Below are 26,439 nucleotides of genomic sequence, written 5' to 3'. Positions count from 1 at the left end.
ATAGCATTGTATTATTAATTTTAATCTGCACATCTTGACTTCAACCCACATCTACATCTGCAGATCTTTACTTCTGCATCTAAACCATGCATACTGTTACCAACCCTATACCCGAAAACTATGGTATTATTTCGGAATATCAAGCACAAAAATATTGAGCCACCATAATCTTGTAGCCGGAATATTGACAACTAAAATATTTTGACAGTAAATATGTATATATAAGTATTGGTTTGTTTTTCTTAATGCCACATCTATCTACAGTGATGATATATGTATTGTCAAAGCACAAAGTTAAAGATGGTAACTCTAAACGTACTTTTAAATATTTACCTTCACAGGTCCTTGTTTATGAAGGGCTTACGCCGCCGTTGCGTCTTTTTTTGTGACGTTGCAGTGGCGTAAAAAATGCATCACACTGTGCCATATTTACAAAGTGATGCATCTAGGTGGATGCGCCACTTTGTTAACCCCTGCCCTACATTCCACCTGCATTAGGTATAATGTATGCAGGGTGGGTGTTCCGATGCAGGAAAGCCACATAGCAGTGACCCAGGGAAATCAATGAGATTTCACTTTGACACTTCTAGGGTGTCACTGCATCAGATCCTTGTAAGTACTGTTGCAGGCCCTTTGACATGGAACTCGCCCGTTTCTCATGGCACATTGCTGGAGTTGCGTATGTTTTGCGACACACTCCAGCAATGTGCCATTACTTCGCAACCAGATTTCAATAAATCAATGAATCAATCATTTGTAAAGCCCACTACATACCAGCAAGGGTCTCAAGGTGCTGGGGGGGGGGGTTGGGGGGGGGGGTTCTACTGATTGAACAGCCAGGTCTTGAGTAACCTCCTGAAGGTCGGCAGGTCTTGGGTCTGTCGTAGGCTCAGTGGGAGGGTGTTCCATGTCTTGAGGGTGAGGTGGGAGAAGGATCTCCCACCGGTGGTTGTTCTTCGGATGCACGGGGCGGTGGCGAGTGAAAGGTCGGCGGACCGAAGCTGGCGGTTGGGGGTGTAGACGAGAGCTGTCTGTTGAGGTAGTCTGGGCCGGTCTTGTGGAGTGCCTTGTGTGCGTGGGTGAGGAGCTTGAAGGATATCCTCTTGTTGACGTGGAGCCAGTGCAGATTTCTCAGGTCGGGGGTGATGTGGCCGTGGCGTGGTACATCGAGGATGAGTCATGCCAAAGCGTTATTGATGCGTTGTAGTCATCTGATGAGCTTGGTCGGAGCTCCTGCGTAAAGGGCGTTTCCGTAGTCTGCTGCTGACGAGGGCCTGGGTGACTGTCTTTCTTGTATCTGTGGGGATCCATCTGTAGATCTTGCGGAGCATACAGAGAGTGTTGAAGCAGGAGGAGGAGACAGCATTGACTTGCTTGGTCATTGAGAGCGTTGAGTCGAGGATGATTCCCAGGTTACGTGCGTGGTCGGTCGGTGTTGAGGCTGTCCCCAGAGCCGTCGGCCACAAGGAGTCGTTACAGGCTGATGGGTTGGAGCCGAGGATAAGGACCTCCGTCTTGTCCGAGTTCAGCTTCAGACCGCTGGTCTTCATTCCTTCATGGAGGTTGGCTTTGGCGGTGATGGGGTCCTTGGTGAGGGAGAGGATCAGCTGAGTGTCGTCGGCATAGGAGATTATGTTGAGGTTGTGCTGTCGGGCTATGTGTGCAATTGGGGCCATGTAAATGTTGGACAGCGTCGGGCTGAGGGGGAATCCCTGGGGTACGCCGCAGATGATCTCGGAGGCTTTGGAACGGAATGGGAGGAGGCGGACGCTCTGGGTTCTGCCGGAGAGGAAGGAGGTGGTCCAATTTTGAGCCTTTTCTCGGATCACTGTGGTGTGGTGGCATACACGTAGTGTGCGGTAGCAGACGGTGTCGAAGGCGGCAGAGAGGTCTAGGAGGATGAGTGCTGCAGTCTTGCCGTTATCCAGCAGGATCCTGATGTCGTCGGTGGCGGCGATGAGGGCAGTCTCAGTGCTGTGATTGCTGCTGAACCCTGACTGGGAAGGGTCCAGGATTCTGTTCTCTTCGAGGTATCGGGTTAGCTGTCTGTTGACGGTTTTCTCGATGACCTTGACCGGGAAAGGGAGCAGAGAGATGGGCCGGAGGTTCTTGAGGTCTCTTGGGTCTGCCTTAGGTTTTTTGAGTAGGGCGTTGATCTCGACGTGTTTCCAGATCTCTGGGAAGGTCGCGGTCTTGAGGAAGAGATTTATGACATTGCGCAGGTGGGGTGCAATGGAGCTGCTTGCTCTGTATAAGACGTGGTGCGGGAATGGGTCTGATGGACAGCCGGAGTGTATTGTGCGCATGGTCTTGACGGTGTCATCGATGCTCACGCTGGCCCAGGCTAGCAGGGGGTCATGGTCGATGGTGTGCGGAGGGTCTGTTGTGTTGCTGTCTGTTGGGGCTGTCTGGGTGTTGAAGCTGTTGTGGATGTCTCCTATCTTGCGGTGGAAGAAGGTAGAGCGGGAGTCGCACAGGGCTTGCGACGGCGGATTGTCGTTGGTGTTGGAGCTGGAGTTCCTTCATGATGCTGAAGAGCTCCTTGCTATTGTCTGCGTTGTTGTCGAGGCGGTCTTTGAAGGAGGTCCTCTTGGCCATCCTGATGAGGTGGTGGTGGTTGCGGATGGAGTCCTTGTGTGCTGCGTGGCTGTCCGGAGTTTGTTCACTGTGCCATTTATTCTTTAGTTTCCGGCAGGCTTGCTTGGAGGCAAGGAGTTCTGGGGTGAACCAGCTGGCAATCTTGCTGGTGTCTCTGTGGGGGGGTTTCTTCAGCGGGGCGAGGGTGTTGGCGCAGTCCTCGATCCAGCATATGAGGCTGTGGGCAGAGTCGTCAGTGTTTGAGTGTTCGGTGGGTGGGTAGAGAGCGAGGTTTGCGTGTAGTTGGTCTTCGGTGATTTTGCTCCAGCAGCGGCAGGGGATCTGTTGGGTGCGGTGGTGTGTGGTGGGTTTCTGGAAGGCGAAGTGGATGCAGCAGTGGTGAGTCCAGAGGAGTTTGGTGGTGTAGCTGACGGAGCAGTGTATGCTTGAGGAGAAGACGGGGTCGAGCGTGTGGCCGGCGGAGTGGGTCAGCATTGTGACGAGTTGCTTCAGTCCGAGGTTGACGAGGTTATTGATCAGTGTTGTGGAGTTGTTGTCGTTGTTGTTCTCAAGGTGAAAGTTCAGGTCTCCGAGGAGGATGTAGTCGGTGGAGGTCAGGGCGTGCGTGCTGATCAAGTCAGCGATGGAGTCGCTGAACTGGGGGCGGGGTCCGGGGGGTCAGTAGATGAGGGTGCCTCTCAGGGTGGAGTTAGTGTCTGTGTGGATCTTGAAATGCATGTGTTCGGTGGTGCTGAGCGCGTTGTCGGTGACCCTGATGCTGTTCTTGTGGACGATGGCGATTCCTCCTCCAACTCCGTTGGTGCAGTCTCTGCGGGTGATCTTGTAGCTGTCTGGGATGGCTATGGCGATATCGGGTCGGAGGAGTCGTTAAACCAGGTCTCTGTCAGGAAGGCGATGTCCGGGGATGTTGTGTCGAGCAGGTCCCAGAGCTCGCTGGCATGCTTGCGTGCGGAGCGGGTGTTCAGTAGTATGCATCGGAGGTGGTTGGGGTCTTTCTTGGTGGGTAGTTCTTTGGCTCTGAGGCTGGTGTAGATGCAGCTCCGGCCAGTGAAGGGGCCGTGTGTGCATTTCGGGGCGGCCTTGAAGCAGGTGTGGCGCCGTCCGGAGTTGAGCGCGTGCGGAGTGCTGGCGTCGTTGTGGCGGCGGTCATCATGGTGGGTGCGGGGGGCAGGAGTTCTGGTGCTGGGCATGGTCCAGGCACGGACGGGCGCAGACGGGCTTGCCTTAGGCACGCCAGTGGCTTAGCCGTGCAGCGGATGGCATATATGGGGAGGTGGGAGGGAGGAGAAGCTGGAAGGCGGGGCAGCGAATGGGCAGTGGGCAGACAGGGGGGCGGTGCCGCAGGGGACGCAGCGGCGAGGGCAGTGAGGGGCAACGAAGGTAACAGAAGGAAAAAGGGGCACAAAATCAAGGGAAAAACGAGTGGCACAGAAGGCAGAAGGGCACAAAAAACGAGTGGAACAGAAGGCAAAAGGGACACAAAAACGAGGGAAAAACGAGTGGCACAGGGGGCAGAAGGGCACAAAAAAAGGAGTGGAACAGAGGGCAGAAGTGCACAAAAAGTGAGTGGAACAAAAGGCAAAAGGGGCACATAAACAAGGAAAAAACGAGTGGCACAGAAGGCAGACGGGCACAAAAAACGGGTGGAACAGAAGGCAAAAAGGGCAAAAAAATGAGGGAAAAATGAGTGGCACATAAGGCAGACGGGCACAAAAAAAGAGTGGAACAGACGGCATAAGGGGCACAAAAATGAGGGGAAAACAAGTGGCACAGAAGGCAGACGGGCACAGAAATACCAGAAAAAAACAAGTGTCAGAGAGGCTAAATACAGAGTACAGAAATACAGGGGCAGCTAAGAACAAAAGGCAGAACGGGCAGAGAGGCAGGGGGGCAGTGAGGGGAATAGGAGGGAAAACCAGGCAGAGACACGGGGCAGCAAGGGGTACATAAGGAATGACCGGGCAGAGAGAGCAAGGGGACAGCGAGGGGAACAGAGGGAGGAAAATGGGCACGGACCACGAACAGGCAGCGGGGGAAGACAGACAACAGCAGTCACAGACGCAACAATGAAATACAGGCAATACAATAAAAACAGTAAGCGGAAGATGAACAAACCTACGGCTTACCACTGGCCACCAGGGATGAGGCGCAGGTGGTAGCCTGCGTGTGGAGGAGGGCCTCGAACTTCCTCAGCAGCGGCAGCTGGAGCAGGGACACACAGGCGGTGCTGTGCGAAGGGGGAGCGACCTACCTGGTGGGGTCTGGTCAATCCTTGCGACATGGAGTGCTGTACTGTAATACGGCGCATCCAAGGTGTCGCATTTTGCATTGCTGTTTCCAACCAGCGATGCAACACTTTTCATAAAGAGGCCCACTGTATTTAGGTACTCAACATTCTGACTAAGAGCCTGATTATGAGTTTGGCGGACGATCTATTCCATCACAAACGTGACGGATGTCCCGTCCATCCTATGATGAGTGCCATTGAATATGATGGAACTCGTAATAGGGCGGACAGGATATCTGTCACATTTGTGATGGAGTAACCAGTCTGTAATCAGACCTCAAGACATTTTGATAGCATAATAGGTAAAGCTCAATATTCTGATGTACCTATAATTTCTGTCTACTCTAATGGTTATCTTTGCTGACTAAGGACTGAGATTCTGGGATGAGTGTAACTTCTCATTTTTCAGTCTTGTTCCTTTCAATCAAATGTTTAGGTATTTTACGTGAGTGATGCACTATTTACAAGCAATTAAACAGGACAACTAATTTAAGCTGAATATAAAGCGGACAAAAACTTACCATTTCGGTTTTCTGTTCACAGTTGTTAGGTTTTTAGTGTTATTCAGTGTTTTCCCAACTTGTGAAAGATAGTAAGTAAGTATGTAAGTATTTTTATTTGCATAATTAATTAAAATCATTGCAATTTGTACAGACAGTAATTGCGATTAAAAAAGGAAAACTGTAAGCAGCACATAAAAGAAAAGGGAGATAATTTTAGGGAATAAAGTTCATTCTTGGGGTAGTACATTTTTGATTCCTAACATAAATTTTACAAAGCGGGTGGCCATCTGAGGTGAGTCGCCCCTTATACAGTTCTAATGCTTCATGACATGTCCTGATGTTGAAAGAAAGCCAGATCGGATGAAGCCAGAAGACTCGTAGGGCAAACAGGGGTCGACAAATGCATAGAATGTGAGTTAGATTTTCTTCTGCTAGGTTGCAAAAATGACAATTTGTAGAAATTCCTTTTTTATATCCTTGGCCATATTTGTACGCCATTAGTGGGATTAGGCCAAACCGGAACCGCATTAATTAGTGCTTAATGTATGGTTTCATTGATGATGAAAGGTAGAGCGGTAGTGTTTTTGGTGCGTAGAGTTTAGAAGCCCAGCTGCCGTGGAAGAGCTTTGATACTGATAGGACATCGTTTTCATAGGTCAAAATTTTTGCTTGCTTAGTCAGAAGTTTTAATGTCGTCTCTATGGGTAACGATGCTGACCATATGTCTTGGGCTTTTAGCGAATTCAAACAGTATGACAGATATCTGTTCCAAGATGCATACGGATTGCTGAATAATGACCATATAGTGCTCTTTAAAGTATGGTGGCGAGCTAGTTTTGTCTTTAGGCTATATGCAATGAACCTTGCACTCATGACCCAGTGTTGGAAGGACAAAGAAAATTCCATTCGGATTTGAGCATGAGAGGTTAAATTTGGTAATAAAAACACTCTGCGGTAGCATGCTGATTGAGCTCTATCTAGCCAGCAGGACATTTTGTCTTTATAGGTTATAGCACCGAAAGCTATCGTCGGCAGGAGTTTTGCGCCTATCAGTCTTATTAGTGGGGCGAGATCTGGAGAGTGGAACGCGCTCTTTGTTCTAATGAAGGCTCCCTCTAAACTTCTGGTGACACTCTGCATTGCGGTAATGTGAGCGATCGGTCTCCCCTTATGGTCTATCCAGACGCCCAAATATTTGCATGTAGAGACTGATTCCAGTGCCTTGCCCTCAATGAACCAAGTGCTTTTTCTTGTTTTCAAAGATGAGACTGTCATGACTTTCGATTTGGCGAGGTTAATCTCCAGAGTATTGATGTTACAGTACTGCACGAGGGAATTGAATAATCTTTGGAGTCCCACCTGGGTCTGATCGAGTAAGATAGTATCATCAGCATACTGCAAGGTTTGGATCTTTGTTAGTTCGATTCGCGGGGGGAAAGCTCTACGTCCGGCTAAGCATTTAAGGAGATCTGCTAAATACAGGTTGAAAAGTAGGGGTGCGAGGATGCATCCTTGTTTTAGGCCTCTGGTGGTCAAGATTTTGTTGGTTGTAGGCCATCTCGAGGTGACTCTTATTTTCAGTAGCCGAGCAGCGGAAGGTAGAAGTAGGTTACGAGCCTCTCGCCACGCCAGTAAACTAATACGTTGTACCGCGTGATGTGCCTACCCCCTGCCCGCCGAAGCACAATACAATACTACAAATAGTTTTTGCCCATGCTCCTTATTTTTGAGAGCATTCCGCCTTTGGTACAATTTTGCCATAAGCACTGAAAGGATTTAGGATAGGGTGAGTCTTTTAGGGGACTCATACAGTCCATCTCCTTGGTCCTGATGAATACCGGGTACTTACCCTAAAGGTTGAAACATGTTGACCAACGCACTATAACACATACAGAGATACGTAGGTCATTACCCCCCTCCCAGTATCTCGCACCATTTTTATTATTGTCCAGTGGCTTTTTAATAAAATTCACTTTTTCAAAGTTAAACCAGGACAATTTTTAACATCACTTTTTTGCACCCACAACTCACAACCTGCTCCACTGTACTACAGGTGTTGTAGCACACCCTGGTGACGCTAGGCCGCCAGGGTGGACCCCGATGATGAAGCATGTCACCACTAGGTGGTGAGTGAGGGTTTTTTTAGAAAAGGAACAATTACTCCAGCTTCGAAAAACCTCCAGCGCATACGTCGGCTAATACTCCTTCTTTTGTTTTTCAAGACTCTTATTTTCACCCAGGTATCTGTATGTAATGAAATGAGAGCTCTCAATAAGGGTGGCGGAATGCCCCATTTTGCCATTTTTTCCCACAATTTGGGGCGAATCACACTGTCAAAAGCCTTTCGAAAGTCAATGAAGCCCAGGTATAAAGATTTTCCTTTTGTGGCTAGTGTGGATTCGATCATATGGGATAGACAGATTAAGATGTCTTCAATATGGCAGCCCTTTTGGAAGCCAGTTTGTGTAGAGGGAATTAAATTACAATTTTCAACCCAGGTTGTAAGTTCAGATAAAAGGACACTCACGTACGCCTTTCCATCTACGTCAAGAAGAGCTATCATCCGATAGTTGTCGGGGCTGGAGCGAGAGCCATTTTTATGGATGGGGACAAGCAGCGACCCTCGCCAGGATGCCGGGATGGATCCACCCAGAATTGTGGTTTCGAAGAGAAAAGCCAGCAGGTTAGCCCATTTCTGAGCGGAGGCTTTGTATACTTGGGTGGGAATTCCGTTTGGTCCTGGGGCACCCGCTGAGCGCATTTTCTTTATTATGAATGCAACTTGGCTTGGAGTTACCTTGATAGCTGGCGTCTTGTCGTCGGGGGAGCTGAAGTGGGGGAGGATGGAGAGATCGTTACAAGTTATGTCACTTGGTTCGGTATAAAGAGCTTTGATATAAGCCTCCCAATCGGCTGGAGAGATGTTTGTTACACTTGATGGTTTAGTAACTTTAACAGCCTTATTTATCCAACTCCTGGACTTTCGCTGATCGCAAATCCTCCGAGGAGAAATGCCACAAACTGTCTAACTATTTTGACGAAAAAATACAGAAAATTCTTGCCTCTCTACCCCCAATCGACCACACTCCCAGCCCTCACCCGGGCCACCTCTCCATCAATCTTGACACTCTCGGTCCGGTTACCACTGAAGAAGTCCTGACCACGCTCGCCACAATTAAAAGTGGCTCGCCCAGTGACCCGGTGCCCATGCGCATCCTGAAAAAAATTGCTCTCACCATTGCCCCCCCCCCCCCTCACAGACCTCATTAACTCCTCATTCCTGCAGGGAAAAGTCCCCCCCAGCTGGAAGGTGGCCGTTGTAAAGGCGCTTCTCAAAAAACCCTCACTAGACCCACAGGACCTGGCCAATTACAGGCCAATATCCCTTCTCCCTTGCATCAGTAAAATCACTGAAAAGATGGCGAATAAAAAGCTTCCCCAGTATCTGGAAACCAACAACTTGCTCAGGAGTTCGCAGACGGGGTTTCGCCCGGGTCAGGGCACAGACACCGCCCTTCTGGCTGCAGTAGAAGAGACCAGATGCATTCTGGATGAAGGAGGATCAGTGGCAGTGATCCTCCTGGACCTCAGCGCGGCGTTCGACACGGTCAACCACCGGGTTCTAATCCAGCGACTCAGAGACATTGGGGTTGAGGGCACGGCCTTAGCCTGGTTTTCATCATTTCTAAACCATCGCTCCTTCCAAGTCTGGGAAAACGATACTTCCTCCCCAGTAGTCCCCCTCCAGTGCGGAGTGCCGCAGGGCTCGTCACTCAGCCCGACATTATTTAATGTCTACATGGCCCCACTGGAAGAGGTAGTCACCCCATTTGGAGTGAAAATCATCAGCTACGCTGATGACACCCAGCTGGTGGTGTCCTTATCACATCCCAATCAAGAACCATCTAACCTCCACGACTGTCTCTCCAAAATTCAGGGTTGGATGAACAACTCAGCACTAAAACTTAACGGGTCTAAGACTGAAATCCTGCTTCTTGGTCAAAAAGGGCTCTCCCTTCCCGCCAATGTCTGGCCCCCCTGTCTGGGTGAACCCCCTGCCCCCAAGACCGAGATCAAGAGCCTGGGAATCTGGCTGGAGGGAGACCTGTCCTTTAAAACCCAGGCAAAAAAAAACGCGGGCATTTGTTTCGGCCTGCTTAGATCAGTCAGAAAAATCTTTCCTCTGCTCCCCACCCTTTCGCGCAAATTGCTTATCCAAGGACTCATCCTATCAAGGCTGGATTACAGCAATGCCATCTACCTTGGAGCCCCTGAATCCACCTTTAACAAACTGCAAAGTATTCAGAACTCCGCAGCCCGGCTTCTCACCAACACTCCGGCCAGATCCTCAGCTAAACCAGCTCTGAAGCTCCTGCACTGGCTCCCAGTAAGAGAAAGAGTCAAGTTCAAAGCCCTTTGCCTGGCTCATAAACTCCTACAGGACAAAGGCCCCCCCATTCTCAAAAACGTCATCACGCCCTACAAAGCCACAAGATTCCTCCGCTCAGATCACGAACACCTCATCACAGTCCACAGAGCGAAAAAGGCCCGCACAGGCGGCCGCCGATTCTCCGTGAACACCGCCAGCCTTTGGAACTCCCTCCCCCGTAAACTAAGGACGGAACCAGATCACCTCAGCTTTAGGAAAATGCTGAAATTTCACCTTTTCCCGTAATACTTCCCTTCTCCCCCGGGCTCACCTTTGTTTCGAGTGTCGTGGTTTCAGCCCTGGGATACTCACGGGTTACTACGCGCTCTGCAAAACCCAATTAATAATAATAATATTAATTTTGTTATTATAATCTCGTGAGCAGCCACCCCAATGGTGTTCTTCTTCTAGTCTCTTTAGAGTGAACCTGGCGTTTCTGTATTCCTTTCGGGGGACTGCTATTTCGCCCCGGAGAGATTTATATGTACTTTCGTGGTTGACATTGTTGCGCTGAAGCCTAATTAGTTTATGTTTGATACTAGTTATAAAGCATTTTTGCTCGGAGATGGAAGATGAAACCGGAAGGTCTTTACCTTGAGTATTTATCAACTTTGAGGCTAATTGGTCTCTGAACTCCGTCACGAAGATTTTCCATGAAGGAGCTATTGGACGGCAATTGGAGTCTGGTGCCCATTTACTCAGTAGATCGTAGAGCGACCCTTGACCCTGTCACCAGGTAGGTCGCCCCCCTAGCCATCGCGTGGTCCTCCCCGTGCTGTGCGCTGGGCTGTTGCTTCCTGCTGCATTTCCTGTCTTAACTTGCGCCTGTGATTTCGTAGTTCCTCGTCCGCCTTCTGTGCCCTCCCCGCTCCCCGCCTCTAACCGCTGTTTTCCTTTCTGTATTGCCTGCTTTATCTGTGCCTGTGATTTCGCCATTCCTCATTCGCCTTCTGTGCTCTCCCCGCTCCCTGCCTCTAACCGCTGTTTTCCTTTCTGTATTGCCTGTTTTTAACTTGTGCCTGTGATCTTGTCGCCCCCCACTTGTGCCCTCTGTTTTTAGTCTCCTTCATTCCCCCTTGCCTCCGGTGCCCTCCCGCTTCCCGCCTCGCCCTCGACTTCCCGCCGCTGCTCCCTGCGGCCCGCCCCCCCGCCGTTCCCATTCGCCACCTCGCTCCCACCTCCCAGCTGCTCCTCCCTCCCTCAGCCCCTCATATGGAGGCCGCACGGCGTACGATTGTGCGCCAAAGGTGCGCCAAAGGCAAGCCCGTCTGCGCCCGTCCGTGCCTGGACCGCGCCCAGTGCCAGGACCCCTGGCCCCCGACAACGCCTAACCACACGACGGACTTACGACGCCGCCACCCTCATCGCACTCAACACCAGACGGAACCCCGCCTGCTACCGAGCCACCCCGAAACGCACCCACGGACCCTTCACCTGCCAAGCCTGCAAGTTCACCTGCCTCCGGACCTGCACCGCATCCACCAAACCCAGCACCGGCAACGACCACCTCAATTGTATCCTGCTCAACACCCGCTCCGTCCACAGACATGCCGTCGAACTCTGGAACCTGCTCGATACAACTTCACCCGACGTCGCCTTCCTCACAGAAACCTGGATGAATGCCTCCTCAGCACCCGACGTCGCCATAGCCATCCCGGACGGATACAAGATCACCCGGAGGGACCGCATCAACCAGACTGGAGGAGGCATCGCCATCGCACACAAGAACACCATCCGCATCTCGACCAACTCCAACGACACCTTCACCGCCGCCGAACACCTCCACTTCCAGATACACACAGACCCCAAGACAACCCTCAGAGGCACCCTCATCTACAGACCCCCGGGACCACGCACACAATTCAGCGAAGACATCGCAGACTTCATCAGCCCGCACGCCCTCCTCTCCGCTGACTACATCCTCCTAGGGGACCTCAACTTCCACCTGGAGAACAACAACAACAGCAACACCACCACCCTGCTGGACAACCTTGCCAACCTCGGACTCAAGCAACTGGTGAACACCCCCACCCACTATGCCGGACACACGCTTGACCCCGTCTTCTCCTCCAGCAAGCACATCTCCTTCAGCCACTCCATCGGACTCCATTGGTCAGACCACAGCTGCGTCCACTTCAGCTTCAGAAGAACCACGACCCGCCACCACCTGCAACAGGCTCCTCGCCGGAGCTGGAGCAAGATCACCGCCGACCAGCTCACCACCTCCCTCAGCCAGAACCCTCCCACCAGCACAACGGACCCCAACGAAGCAGCCAGCAACCTCACACAGTGGCTGACCGCCTGCGCCGACGACCTCGCACGACTAAAGAACCCTCCCAACAGGCCCGGCAGCAAGAAAGCCCCCTGGTTCACCGAAGAACTCAAGGACTCCAAGAAGAACTGCCGCACCCTCGAGAAAGCCTGGCCACAGACAACATGACCGCCCTCAAGCACGCCACCCGCAAGCACCACCAGCGGATCCGCACCACCAAGAAGACAGCATTCAAAGAACGACTGGACAACAACGCCCACGACAGAAAGGAACTCTTCAGCGTCGTCAAAGAGCTCTCCAACCCCAGCGCCGGAAACGACGACATCACTCCTTCGCAAGACCTCGGCGACTCACTCGCCTCGTTCTTCCACCGCAAGATCGCCGACATACACAACAGCTTCGGCGCACCAACCACGCACCCAACCGCCGAACCAACGCCCCCCCACCACCACCCTCTGCAACTGGACCCCAGTCAGCACCGAAGACATCTCCCGCATGATGAACACCATCCACTCCGGATCACCAACTGACCCCTGTCCCCACCACGTCTTCAACAAGGCAGACTCCATCATCGCACCCCGCCTCCGGGACATCATCAACACCTCCTTCCACACCGCCACCTTCCCGGAAAGCTGGAAGCACGCCGAGCTCAGCGCCCTCCTGAAGAAATCAACAGCAGACCCCACCGACCTCAGGAACCCCTCGCAGTCCGGCTTCCGAGCCAACCACAGCACCCAGACCGCCCTGATCGCAGCCACTGATGACATCAGATCCCTGCTCGACAACGGGGAAACAGCGGACCTCATCCTCCTGGACCTCTCCGCAGCGTTCGACACGGTCTGCCACCGCACCCTAGCACAGCGCCTCAGCAACATTGGAATCCAAGAAAAGGCACTGGAGTGGATCATCTCGTTCCTCGCCGGAAGAACCCAGAGAGTCCGCCTCCCCCCGTTCAGATCCGAGGCCACCGAAGTCATCTGCGGCGTACCACAAGGATCATCACTCAGCCCAACCCTCTTCAACGTCTACATGAGCCCCCTCACAGCCATCGCACGCCAACACAACCTCAACATCATATCCTACGCTGACGACACTCAGCTGATCCTCTCCCTCACCAAAGACCCCGCCACCGCCAGAACCAGCCTGCACGAAGGGATGAAAGACGTCGCCGATTGGATGAAGAACAGCCGCCTGAAACTGAACTCAGACAAGACGGAAGTCCTCATCCTGGGTTCATCGCCCTCCGCCTGGGACAACTCCTGGTGGCCCCCTGCCCTGGGCACCACTCCCAAGCCAACGGACCACGCACGCAACTTGGGCTTCATCCTGGACTCCTCCCTCTCGATGACCAGACAAGTCAATGCCGTCTCCTCATCATGCTTCAACACCCTGCGCATGCTCCGTAAGATCTTCCGATGGATCCCCACCGAGACCAGGAAGACCATCACCCAGGCACTCGTCACCAGCCGACTGGACTACGGGAACACCCTCTATGCCGGAACCACAGCCAAACTGCAGAAAAGACTCCAACGCATCCAGAACGCCTCCGCACGACTCATCCTGGACATCCCCCGACACAGCCACATCTCCGGCCACCTGAGAGACCTACACTGGCTCCCCGTCAGCAAGAGGATCACGTTCAGGCTCCTCACCCACGCACACAAGGCTCTCCACGACCTGGGCCCCAAGTACCTCAACCACCGCCTGACCTTCTACACACCCACCCGCCAGCTACAATCATCCAGCCTTGCCCTCGCCGCCGTACCACGCATCCGCAGAGCCACCGCCGGAGGAAGATCCTTCTCCTACCTGGCAGCCAAGACTTGGAACTCCCTCCCCATCCACCTTCGACTGACCCAGGGCCATCTCTCCTTCAGAAAGCAACTCAAGACCTGGCTGTTCGAGCAGTAACGGCCCCCTCTCCCCCCAGCGCCTTGAGACCCTTCCGGGTGAGTAGCGCGCTATACAAATGCTATGATTGATTGATTGATTGATTGAGTAGATCATCCACCTTTGCCCCCATAGTTTCCCGGTCATCCCCAGACCATCTTAGTTTTTTGGTGATCTTTAGGTTGGATTCTTTTCCAATCAATGCTATTTTTGTGCGGTGGGAATGCGTAATATCAATTTTACACGTGAGAGTTGCGTGATCGCTTTCGAAAGAGGGGGTTACCAAGAACTGCTGTACTAACTGCAAGTGAGTAACAGATATCCATCTATAATCTAGGGTGGCCATTCGAAAGGGAGATGAGTGGGTACAGGCCGCTGGCTGGTCTGACTCGAATCTTCCATTTAAAATGCGAAGGCCTAGTTGCTTTAGGTGCGTTGAGAGCTTTATCCCTTTTTCTTCCTTCCTTTGAAACTGAGATTTTATCTCCGGAATAGCCCACATTTCATCTGTTAATGATATTTGGGAAGTGAGGGTGGGTGCTACCTCCATTAGATTAGTGCTGAAGTCACCCATTATCAGCCATATGTCGTTTGGGTGGAGGGCCTCGAGGTTGATTATATCAGGGAGCATTTTGCTCAGTGTCACCTCTCGTCTTGCTTTAGACGGATGCAAGTAGGCGCTGCCGAGGATAATTTTTCGCCTTCTCTGCTTTTCTTTTTCATGGCACTGAATCTCAATGCTGATAAAAATGTAATCGCCCTGGCCCATAGAGAGCGGTGCGATCTTTGCGACTAGTGTGTTCTTCACGGCGATCAACACGCCTCCAGAGGCATGGCCACCTACGGCAGCGGGGATGGCATGGGATTCAATAACAATGAAATCTTCCCAAACGGTGTTTTCCAGGGCCCAGGTTTCTTGGAGAGCGAATATATTCTGAGTCTTCAGGAGACTTTTGGTTAGCAGTTTGTTTTTCTCTTCTGTTAGACCTCGAATATTCCAGGAGCAGGTATTAAGGTATTGCAATTTCTCATTGGTGGTTCTTTCGTTGTTCCTTTTTTGATGTGTTTTACCCTAAGGCCTGAGAAAGCCAAGACCAATCTTGAGTTTTATGTGGCATGAGGACACATTTGCGTGGGCCGCCCTCTTTTGGCGCTATTATTTGAGGGGGGTTCTCAATCCAGGGCAATGATTTTATTCCTGATCTTGGGGCAGATGATGTCAAAGAAGGCTGTTGGATCTGCTTGCCTTGATTTAACAATAATTAGTTATTGTCTGCCATTAGAGAATTCTGTGTATTATCTTTTAGGAAGTCCGGGTATTTAATGCTGGAAGGAAAGCTGACCTGGACGCCCCAGTTACTCAGTTGAGCTTTGTTGTTCATTAAGATTGTGGTCAAACCTTTGTTGGAGAATGTTACCACTGTCGATTCGTTTTTTTTGCCATGTTCTGGCTCCAAGAAGGCCACTGTTTCAATATCCGTCGATTGTATATTCTCTAATCCTGAGAGATGCGAGCATAATTTTAGGATGTTTCCTCTGTTTAAAATGTCCCATTTTCCTTGGGATACATATTCTGGGTAAAACAATATTTTATTGTGTTCTTGAGAGAGAAGATACGACTCTCGAGAGTTTAGGTTTGAGTTGATCGGGTTTTGTTGTTTGGGGAGAACCACTAATTTCTCTCTGTGTTAGTTCTCAGTGATTAAGAGCATTGAATCATCTAGACTATTTAAAGTAGATGCTGGAGGGATGTTGACTTTGAGGGGGACGCTTTCTCTCGTTTTTTTTTAATGCCCTGGGTCGGAGGTTCATCTACTTTCATTGAGGGCCAGGAATTGTCTGTTTGCTTTTTGTTTCCCATCTCATCTCTCGTTTTAAGTTGAATTAGTGGGGCTTCTATAGTTTTTTTTGTGTTTGTTATTTCGTCCTTTATTTTAGAGAAGGAGAAATAATCGTGATGAGTTATTGTTTTAAGCTTTAGTTTCTCATCAATTAATTTTTTAACTTGGTCAGTGGGCGTAGTGGATTTGTTAGTTGGATTAATCAAGATTTCCTTTGGCTTGATAGAAGTAGTATGCAATTTTTTGTTTTTGTTATTATCTGCGATTTTTTTTTTGTCCATGGAGTTCGTCGAGTTCTTAAGTTTGTCTGACAGATGATTATAGACGTTGGTAGCTTTGGGTGGAGTTACGACAGGGGTTTCTGTAGACTCTTCTTTGTAAAGGACAGATGTTTCCGTTGGCTGTGGTAGCATAGTTTTTAGTTTGCTCTTATCTGTTCCTAACCACTGTAGTAATGCGTTACCCTTTTTTTTCACTTTGTTTAATTTCTTTAATATTTTCTTGTTCTTCCTAGATATAGGATTACCTTCCTTCGTGGTTTGAAGGGTCGGGTTTGAGGGCCTGGCACAATTCTGTGAGTTGGCTAGGATAGGTTCAATGTTAGTTGAAGTTTTTTTTCTTGGGCCTTCGATGTTGGATGATGGTTAGAGTGGTCATCGCTTCCCTGGGGGCCTAGTATCTGCTCTTTAACGGCAGCGAGGAGGTGATTTCGTTGACTACTTGGATTGGGACCATGAGGGGAATTTTTTGTTCTTTTGTCATTTGTATCGCGGCTCTGTTGCTCGACATTGGTTGAAAGGGCTTTTGTTCCAGGGGTCTTATTGTGAGGTTGAGAGTGCGACGAAATAGTAGTTTTCTGTGATGTGGCCAGGGCTGCGTTCTTCAGATCGTCAATCAGGGTAGACATTGTTTCCGGAAGTGATTCTAGTTTTTTCAGGAGCGGGTTGCAATTGCAGCCATTGTGGGTCTGTGTTAGGGGTACAGTTTCATTTGACTTCAAGATTCGGTTTGAACTTTGCATTTGATTTTGCTCCACATTATTTTGGGCTCTCAATATCAGAGAGTTTAATTTCTCAAGCTTTGAGTCTATTCCCATTATTGAGTCAGCTACTAGGTGTAAGATATTAATCTGCGCATCTAGTTTATCAGCATGGATATGAGCGGCATTAGCCATTGAGTTCAAGGCTTGATTAGTGACTGAAAGAAGGGCCTCGACTTTAAGCATGGCTGGAATATCAAATACGTCCACTTGGCTAAGTTCTAGTGGAGAGAACTTTTTTCCAGTTGAATAATGATGGGATTAGTCGGTGTCTGATTTGCTTGACACGATTTTATTCATTTGGGGAGTATTGCTTAGGTCCTGATGAAGATCTTGGTAGGAATTGCAAGTTTTTATTTCCCCCTTACAGCTATTGACATTTGCTGAAGAGACGTTGGGAGCACTAACCTTAATCTCGTATTGGCTTAGATCGTTAGCCCCAGTAGGGGATGAATGCTGTCCAGTAGCTAGAAACAGGGTAGATGTTAATGAGGGAAGGTCAAAACTCAGTTTATGATATGGTCTTCCAGTGGGTCGTTTGATTGTATTGGTTTTTCGCCATTAGACGATAAGTTTTGGAGGGCCAAAAGCTGTAGAGCTTGTGTAGGAGAGTGTGTCGATGAGATCCATATTATTGATTCTGGTGATTTACGAGGTGATTCTTGGACTCGGGTTTTAATTTTGACTTTTTTGGGGGTCGTGATTACTGGCTCTGGTTTTGAGTCATTATCGGCTTTGCGAGAGGTAAGTGTAACTGGTGATGGTGGCAGAGCAGAGACCGACTTTCTCTTTTGCTGCTCGTCTGGCCTTTGGTGTGATGGTTTCTGGTTTGGAAGAAGGGAGGGAAATGGAAGATGGAAGGAGTTGCGGTTACTGATACCCTATCATGAACAATTATTTCAGGAAAAAGAGGTGCCATATGAGGAGAAGTAGAGACTGTTACAGTGTGGTTATGAGAGCTTGTAGTATTATTTGGCATGTGGTGGGGGGCACTTTTGTTCAGCTGATCCATATGAGTAAAGTGACTCCTAATGTCACTTGGATGAGTGGTTTTTGGTTTGGGTGGCTGCGCGGGAAAGTTCATATGCATATTATCCCCCTCAGAGCAGGGTCAATCCACCGCGACTGCGCCAAGGGGATGCGAAGGGTACAGAGGTGGCTGACACCCTCGGCCTCCCACTTCGGAGTAGAGCAATTTGGTCTTCAGTCGTTTAGAGCTCTTGTGGGGGCGGTGAGTGCTTTGTGATTGTGTGGTACTCCTTGTTCGCACAGTTGGTCAAGAAAAACTTGTCCTTCACTTCACTTCACGTGTCCTTCTCTTTTATTCGTTTTTGATAGTTTGTATGTTCCTAGACGTTTTCTTGTGTGGTCTTGATCTTGACTGTACTTTAGTTGTGCTGTGCTTTGTCACTTTGTGCTTTGTCAGGTTATTGACGGAGGGGAGTGTAGGGGCTCACCAAGGCTCGTGGGGATTATGGTGGCGAGCGGAGCTCACAGGGAGGGCCGCGGGCAAGCCTGACCTAGTCTGGCCGCCTCCCAGTCAACTCCCCGGGCTCTTACTCTGTGGCAGCCTCTAACGGCGGCCACGCTCGCCTCGACCCCAAGACCCCTTTTCTTTTCCTTACGTCGTTGATTCCTCAGCTCAGCCAGACACCGGCGCTGCCGCCAGTCAAACAAGTGGTGCAGTAGGGGAGGAATGTGGGTCCGCACACAGGTGGGGGTGGCTTTTAGGAGTGGTGAGGCGTGGAGGAAGGCGGAGGAGGCTGGATTGCCTGCAAGATGCTAGTTAGGTTATATTATCGTTGGTAGCGTAGGTAGCGTTAAGAGACATTTAAAGAAACAGTAGAAAAGGTTAAGAAAAAAGGTTTTGCATTTCTTTCACCTTTCGACTTTCTCCTCTCCGCTCTCTGCTCTCTGGAGGTCGCTGGGGGTGTAGGCTAGGGGTGAGCAGCGATCGATGGTTCGGGGGCGGCTCAAGGAACACCAGTGAGGAGCCGAGAAGAGGCGTGTGGAGCAGGAGCAGAGCCGTACCGAGCCGAAACGCTCAACTGCCCCGCAATCGGACGGTTCTTCAGTACTTCGGAGCCAAAATCCGCGGGAGCCGTGAGCTCGACCGCAACAGCACCTCCTCGTCCTTGGCGTCTCATTCTCGTCCTCGGCGTCTCGTCCACGGCGTCTCCCTCTGCTCTCCCGCTCGCCTGCTGCAGCCGGCCGTCAGAGCAAAGTCAAGGCAACTGGATTTCCGAAGTCTGCTTCTCTAGTAGTTATTATCAGTATCTACACATTTCGGCATCCATAAAATTCATGAAAAAAATGTCTAGTACTGTTTTTCCTGTGATTAGAAAAGCAATCATTGAAAAATAAAACAGTTCTCCAAATGAGATCTACTGTCTTTGCCAATGCTTTTTGGCGATGTTCAGCGGCATCAGTAAACACGCAATACTTTTTCTGCCCACACTATTTAGCATCAGGGATAAAAATAAAGGTGTGATGATGTAGCTGGGGCTGACGGTGGCGTTATTCTGTTTGCATGGAATACACAAGATTTCCTCTGGAAAAAAAGTTACCCCTGGCCTGCCTAGTACCACGTGGACTAATTTATCATTTGGCCCTCGTCCTCTGCACAGTGTACCTCCTTGCTTTCGTAATTCAGTCTATGTCCACACACCAACTATGTATCACCTCACACACTATGATGTCTAACCTCAGTGTAAACTGGGCCACACTGGGCCGTCAGTGTACTGCTCTCCCTCAGCCACATTATGTCCCCTTTGCCATTCTTTGCCACCATCACTTCTGTGTCGCACTTTTACCTGCTCTGTATGATCTTGTTGCTTCTCACCTCCTCTGAGCCCCTCAACCACTCTTTGTCCAGTTTTCCATATTCTGCCCCCACATTGGATCTCACCCAATGTATTCTTAGTCTCTCTGGATGCCCCTGCAGATTGAATGGGAGCAGAAAGGTGGGGGATTTCAAGGCCCCATATGACCCCACTGTCAAAAGGTGTTAACAAGCATTAGTTGAATTTTAGAAAGGGTTGCTGAGGCCTAGCCTTAGAAACATAGAATATTCCAACAAACTCCAGCCCCCACTCAACAACGTCTGCCGTAAGCATGGCAGACATATGGGCTGTCGTATTCATGAGGATAGAGATAAGAGAGCATGGCCAATTGTGCTGTAAGATGGTGGCTCGAGCCTCGTCTGCATGCATCTGACACAGTCATGGGGGTTCTGCGGGTCCAGTGGTGATAGGGGAGGATAGGCACAGTGTTGGGGACCCCGGCGGCCTGACGGCAAAGATGGAGGAGCTGCCCTGAGCCTTACAGGGTCGAAGGGCTCAGCAGGTCAGGGCCTGCACTATCAAGATAGTAGCCGTGACTCACAGAACGCGGCCGCAGGCAACACAGAGAGCCCTGTGAGGGCGCCACCACCGACCCAGAAGCTGCCCTGCTGACTGGGAAGAGTTGAGCCCTCAACCCTGGGCCAAAAGTATAAACAGGACTGGCCCTACAAAAACAGGAGGAGGGCTACACAGGGCCATACTCTGCTGCCACTGTTTGAACTGCTGCAGACACCCTGGTGACGCCAGAGCCAATCAGAGAAGGCCTGATAGCCGGTGGGGGCTGAACCTTTGACTGGGACTGGGGGGTGAGCAGTGATGAGCCCCTCACAAGGCCCCACCTGGTGAAGAGAGGAGCCTAGAGGTAGGAAGTGTGGCAGTGAAACCAAAGATACCAACAGTGGCATTTGTACTGGGAAGGGCTACAAGACAATTGGACATCAGGAGAGAGTCCCGAGTTGCTGCGATTCAGACTAACGTGGCTTTAATCTTATGGGTTGTGAGGGTCTGGGTAGAGGTGCGGAAAAAAGGTCGTGAGAGGGTAAACCACACAGCCAATGAAGGTCCATTGTCTTGCCAGCAGTGTACCTGGAGAGACTTAAGGATACCATTAGGCCTTCCCTGGTGAATAGGCTGCAACACCCAAAGCCATAACCCAGACAATGGGGAGGTCAAGATCCGGGAAGGACGTAAGAGGCACTGCTGGGCATGATACTATCCCCCCCCCCCTCCCCCAAGGGGGTTTTCCTACAGAACCAGCCAAGGCTGGAATCGTCTTGCCCGTAAAGCAAAGAATATAAGCTGGATAAGATCTTGGAGGTGGTGAATGGCTCCAAAGAATGCATTGAGGCCAAAATTGGCAAAGTAGTGATCGAACTGGGCAGACTGAAAGATAACCACTGCAAACTAGTGGATAAGGTGAAGCAGCATGAGGAAGCAGTGAGTGAGCTGTGTCCCAGAAAGGTGGAACTGCAGGCCGAGTTAACTTACTTGCTGAGTAGGGTGAAGAACCTGCTTAAGAGACAAGGCTGAGGGCTGCAACCACCACAACAACTTACGGCTGATGGACCTTTCAGAACAGTTAGAGGCTGGAGACATGATCTCCTACTTGGAACACTCGCTGCAAACTGTAGTGGTTCCTGAGGGACTGTCGCTATTCTTCACCCAGGCTGGTGGTGGCACGAGTACTCCACTATAAGGACAGAGGTCAGATCATCAAAGAAGCAAGCTTCAATGCCAACCTGCATGTGGAAAACAGCATATCTATCCGGACTATGCAATGGCTGTGCACAGAAAAAGGTCCTCATTTTTTGTAGGTCACGGGGGAGTTGAGAGAGGTGAGTGACTCATACATGCTCCCCTTCGCCCGCGGCTCAAGGCCATGGTCATGGTAAGCATGACTCACTGGAGCAGTATAAAAATGGCACAGCTGTGAATGCTGAGTGATGACCACCTAAACACAGAGCAAATACCAGAGATGATGAAATAGACCACCGGACCAGTGCCTGCCAAGGGAACAGGTGGCAAGCTTCCAAGTAGAGGCAGTGGAGGTGGCATTCTCTTTCTGAGTGCCTGGCCCCTTATCGCAGGAGGACTGATTGGCTCACAGCGAGACAGCACTGACCCACACTCCTCCAGTGGAGGAAAAGTCCAGACCCTAGCTGACTCCCTGATCTGCAGAGGACCTTTAAAATGCTGAATGAAGAAGGCTGCCCTTGCTGGAAGGGGCCATGGCCCTGTTGCATTTTCAGGGGTGACTGACACCTGGAAATCTTCCCGCTGGCCCTGAAAGGGTTCTATATACACACCTACTAGTGTATGTCCCGATGAATGGCTGGATTACATGATGATCTGGAAATTATGACACCGCTCCCCCACTTCTCCTGAACCTTAGTACTGGTGAGTATGAACACTGGAACTTCTTGACTGCTATTTGTTGCTGGACGGATTATACTAATCACTCTGCCCTGGGGAGCAGGAGTTGGGGATTGTTTTTGTTTGTTTCTGAACCACACCCAGCTGATAGTGAACCCCCTGTACACACATGTTTAGGTTGCACCCATCCCCCTAACGCCCAACTCACATGGCTGCCATACTGGGTAAATACATGATTTTAACATGGAATATGAGAGGCATGAGGTCCATAAAAAAGCAGCACATGGGGCATGCATTCCTAATAAATCAGGGGGGCTGGTATTGCCCTGTTGCAACAAATGCACCCGGACCATTAGATTTCCTGGAGCAGCAGTGGAGGGAACAGGTGTATGCCATGGGGTACTCAGTGTTCGACCACAGGGTACTCGTTATCTGGGTTAAACCAAGAGTGCCCTTTCTGAAATTATCTACCTCGTTCAAAAGGGAGGGCGAATTTGTATTGGTCTTGGGTACACTGGATGACATTCTGAATAGATTCTACACAAATGTGTCCTTGCCTCAATGTTTGGTGTGAGGACGCATTTAAACAAAAGTACTGTGAATAACAGTAGCTCACAGTCTGGGTTTTCAGTGCTTTTGTGGTCAATTGTTACAGCAAATTTCATGTAATTAGGCATAGTGACATAATGGCATGCTTTTTGAAATTTCACACAAACAGAGTGGAGTGGAAATATAGAAGCGCATGTAGTTAATATTAAAAGTACCTTCTGAGAGGTGGCGGTACTCTCCAATTGAAAGCATTGCACCTCTGCAAAGAACTGCAGGCACCCCCCTACTCAAAATAGGGAAGTGCGGATACTCAGTACCTGTCAGTACTGGTTCGTTTAGAGCACTGAACTAGCGTAACATGGAGTTTCTGAATTTACCCGAATTACGGTAGCGTAATTTATATTTGTCCTGGCCTAATTGGAATGTATGTTATTGACCTTTTGGTACTGCCTTAAAAGCCATTTGCTTTGCAGCCAAATTTCGGTTTTGAAACATATAGGGGCATAAGTACAAGAAAATTGGTAACACATTACTCCGACACTTTCAAAACGCAGGGAGGTGCTGTATTCACAAGAATGCTGCGCAACCCTGCTTTACCCCTAGCGCTGGCACTAAAAAAGTTGCCTAGCTCCAGCATAGGCACCCTAGTCTCATTTTGCTAGGGTGCCTGCGCTGCAGGAGCAATTGTTTATGTGCAAGAAGGGTCATCTTTCTGGACATTAACAATCTTTACAGGTGATTTGCTCTATCTATGTGTGGTGCAGAATGTAAAACACGTGGAAAGAGCAAAATCAGAGGAGAAATAAAACATCTCTCCCTGGACCACCTGCTTAAGACCAGGTAATCCCTGGTGGTATTTTTGGTGCTGTCCCATATCTTGTAAATAAGGGGCATCATCAAAGACAATGGGTGTTGCGGCGGAACACCTACTGCAACGCCCATTGCATGCCTCTTTCACGCTAAATGCTGCATTATTTACAAGGCGGCGTTAAGGCATGTAATGCTGCTATTGTAAATAACGCTATGGGGTAACGATACCAGAACAGTGGCTTAACGTCGCCTTGTAAATAAGGTGAAGGACTCTAGAATGTCAGAAAAAGTGACGTTCTGGTGGCGTCAACTCCTTGTAAATATGAACTAAAATTTCTTCACTGCAGTTTGTACAAAATAGCTGCACCCACATTTGTGTGAAAATTCACCCGTTACCAATGATCGCATCTAAAGGTTATAACAAAATGAGTTGCCTTCCAGTTTCAGATATCTGTCAGAAAAAAACGCTAAAGAAGCTCATCTATTGCAAACTATTGTGATATGTTTCTCTGTTATTTTACTCCATTTACTAAGTTAGGAATTGGATAAAGATAGAGACATGAAATATGTCAAGCTAGATTAACCGCATCCGCGCTAGCAGTTTTCCCGCTGTGCGCAGCGGTTTTTAAAATACCGCGCGTCGCAACTCATGACGCGCTGAGCTCGTCATGAGCGGGGAAGGGGTTAAGAAGAGAAAAGGAGGAAGAGAGGCAGAGGTCAAATTTAAGAGATAGGTAAGGCACAGTGATAGATAGACCTATTCCGCAAATGTGGATGATATTGAGATAAACCCACATCCTACTGCTTCCAGGCATCTTCGCATAAATGTACACAAACAGGTATCCAGCATGTAGTTCTAGCAAGTGGTCAGCAAGATGGGTCAGTGAGTTAAAAGCTTGCTGCTGGCATCTTAGGTGATCTTCATATCTCGAGATGGATTCACAAGAAGGTCAACTTTGCCTTTCAACCGTCTGAGGTTAATACACTGAGTGCATTTATAATGGGTTATTTTAACATGGGTTGTTAATATCAGAAGTGCAGTATGAAATGCTATTTTAAAAAACACAGTCATCACATCTTCAGTTAGCGAAGTCACCAATTTCGCATTGTGGCTGACCAGCGTCGGTCTCGGTCAGATGACCTTAAGTGAAACTTCTATTTGGCAACACATAGTACTGGAATTGAGCCATTGGTGCCAGACTGCTTCCATTTTTAAGTGAGCTCGCCAACATGAGGATGAGAGCCTAAACTTGGACAAGGGTATGTTTCTCACCTGCTTATCAGTATTTCATTCTTCTTGGCGATATCCTCCATGATCTTCTCCAAAGGAGGAAGTTTACACAAGCCTAGAACACAAAGAGTTATTGTCACTCAACCAGCAGCATTATTCATATTTCTGTGCATATTTAAAAATGAAAAGAGCAAAATAAAATATTTGAAGAGTATGCCCAAAGAGTTAGGCCACTGCTCAGCAGGTTCTGCGCCAACCAAGAGAATTCAAAATTACAGGTGGAAACCTGAGAATATGAGAATATTCAGTGCTCGTTATATGGTTCAGACAAGGCTTAGGAAACACAAGTTCTAACATTAAACTTGTGCCTGATTTGTAAAAGGATAAATGCTGAGAACCACATTTTTGTTCACAGCTTCTTTTTCATCTCTGCTTTATCCTTTTGTCACTACTTTTTGATCTTACGCTTTCTCCTTTTTTCCACCACTTTTACAGCCTTTCTTGGTCAAGATCTCTTCTAATTAGGATGGAGCAGCCAAATCTAAAAAGGCAATTTAATCAGAGACTTTTCTGATTAAAATTCGAGCAATAAATGAAACTTATGCCAAAAAAAGAGGGAGAAAAAAGCCAGGGGACACTGCCCCATTGACCAGCAAATGGGTGCAAATAATGTAAGCAAACATTAGTATATCCAACATAAATGACACACCAAATGAACAAGCAGAGGGATGGGTAGACCAAAAACAAAAAAGAATTAAATCAATGACCAACTCATAATTATAGGGCATGAGTGGCAAAACAGATAATACAGCACCAACAAAAATGAGAACATTCAATCTGTGCAAGAGCCACACGTGTTGCTGAATCTATAGATCCCAATGCAACCCGCCCGTGTTCTCTCGTCTCTCCTGAGTGACTGAGCACTTCTTGCTCTAGCCAGAGCCTGTTTCGAGTCGTGTATTTGCCGGACAGTTGCCCAACACTCGGTAGTCTGCGGGCGGGGAGACTACTGAGACCCAAGACTTAGCAATGCAGAGTCTGGCAAAGACTATATGTATAGACAGCAACCTTCTTAGCCTGATATCATATTTCATCTGTATCCCAACAATTTTTCCATAGGAGTAAACAGAGTATGATCTCTTGAACTTGCCATAGTTGAGTCATCCCTTCCAGAACTCCTTAACAGCGGGCATGCATATACCATATGGAGAATATCGGCTGCTTGGCATCTACACTTCGGACACCTAGTTTTATCCAGATTAAGATTCACACCCCACATCATGAGTTTTTTTGAGGTGTAACATAACATGCAAACGGTCTTGAAATGCTGACCTTTTAACTTTACAGAATGCACAGCACCCAAAACTGTCTCCATTTAGCGAAGACTGTCATCGCTCGTATGCTCACAGAACCCTTGATAAATCGTACTAATCAAAGATTTCCGACTTATTGGAATAATGTTTGACAAAATGACAGAGCCTTCCAAATTGATTGAAACCTTGCCTTCAGTGTGAAAGTAGTCCCTCAGCTGTAAATATTAGAAAAAGTGATGGGGAGGGAGGTCAAACTCGGTTTGTAACTCATCAAAAGTGAGAAAACATTCACAGCAAAGCCGGATCTGAGCCACGCTTTACAGATAAAGTCATGAAACACCCCTAGAAACTACGAGTAGTCCCAAAGTGGTGTATTCCCATGGATTAACATTATGGAACATTTGGTACAGATTTCTCACCAGATAGTTACTGTGTCCCTGACAAACTTAAACCTTACCTGC

At 49.0% G+C, this 26,439-nt stretch overlaps 1 protein-coding gene across 2 annotated transcripts in view; it reads right to left on the bottom strand.

Annotated features, from left to right (window-relative positions):
- Window positions 1–26,439, bottom strand: part of LOC144754549 (dimethylaniline monooxygenase [N-oxide-forming] 2-like) — a 449,605-nt gene that overhangs the window by 7,322 nt on the left and 415,844 nt on the right. For both annotated transcript variants that reach the window (XR_013594744.1, XM_078642484.1), the window contains exon 8: window positions 24,708–24,780. Coding sequence is in view for 1 of the 2 variants with exons in the window: in XM_078642484.1 (XP_078498610.1) it covers window positions 24,708–24,780 (73 nt within the window). In the remaining variant the exon portion in view is untranslated. The remainder of the gene's footprint in view (window positions 1–24,707; window positions 24,781–26,439) is intronic.

Source organism: Lissotriton helveticus, chromosome 1_1 (assembly GCF_964261635.1).
Source record: "Lissotriton helveticus chromosome 1_1, aLisHel1.1, whole genome shotgun sequence".
Classification (NCBI taxonomy): domain Eukaryota; kingdom Metazoa; phylum Chordata; class Amphibia; order Caudata; family Salamandridae; genus Lissotriton; species Lissotriton helveticus.
This window is presented reverse-complemented; position numbering and strand designations above follow the sequence as displayed.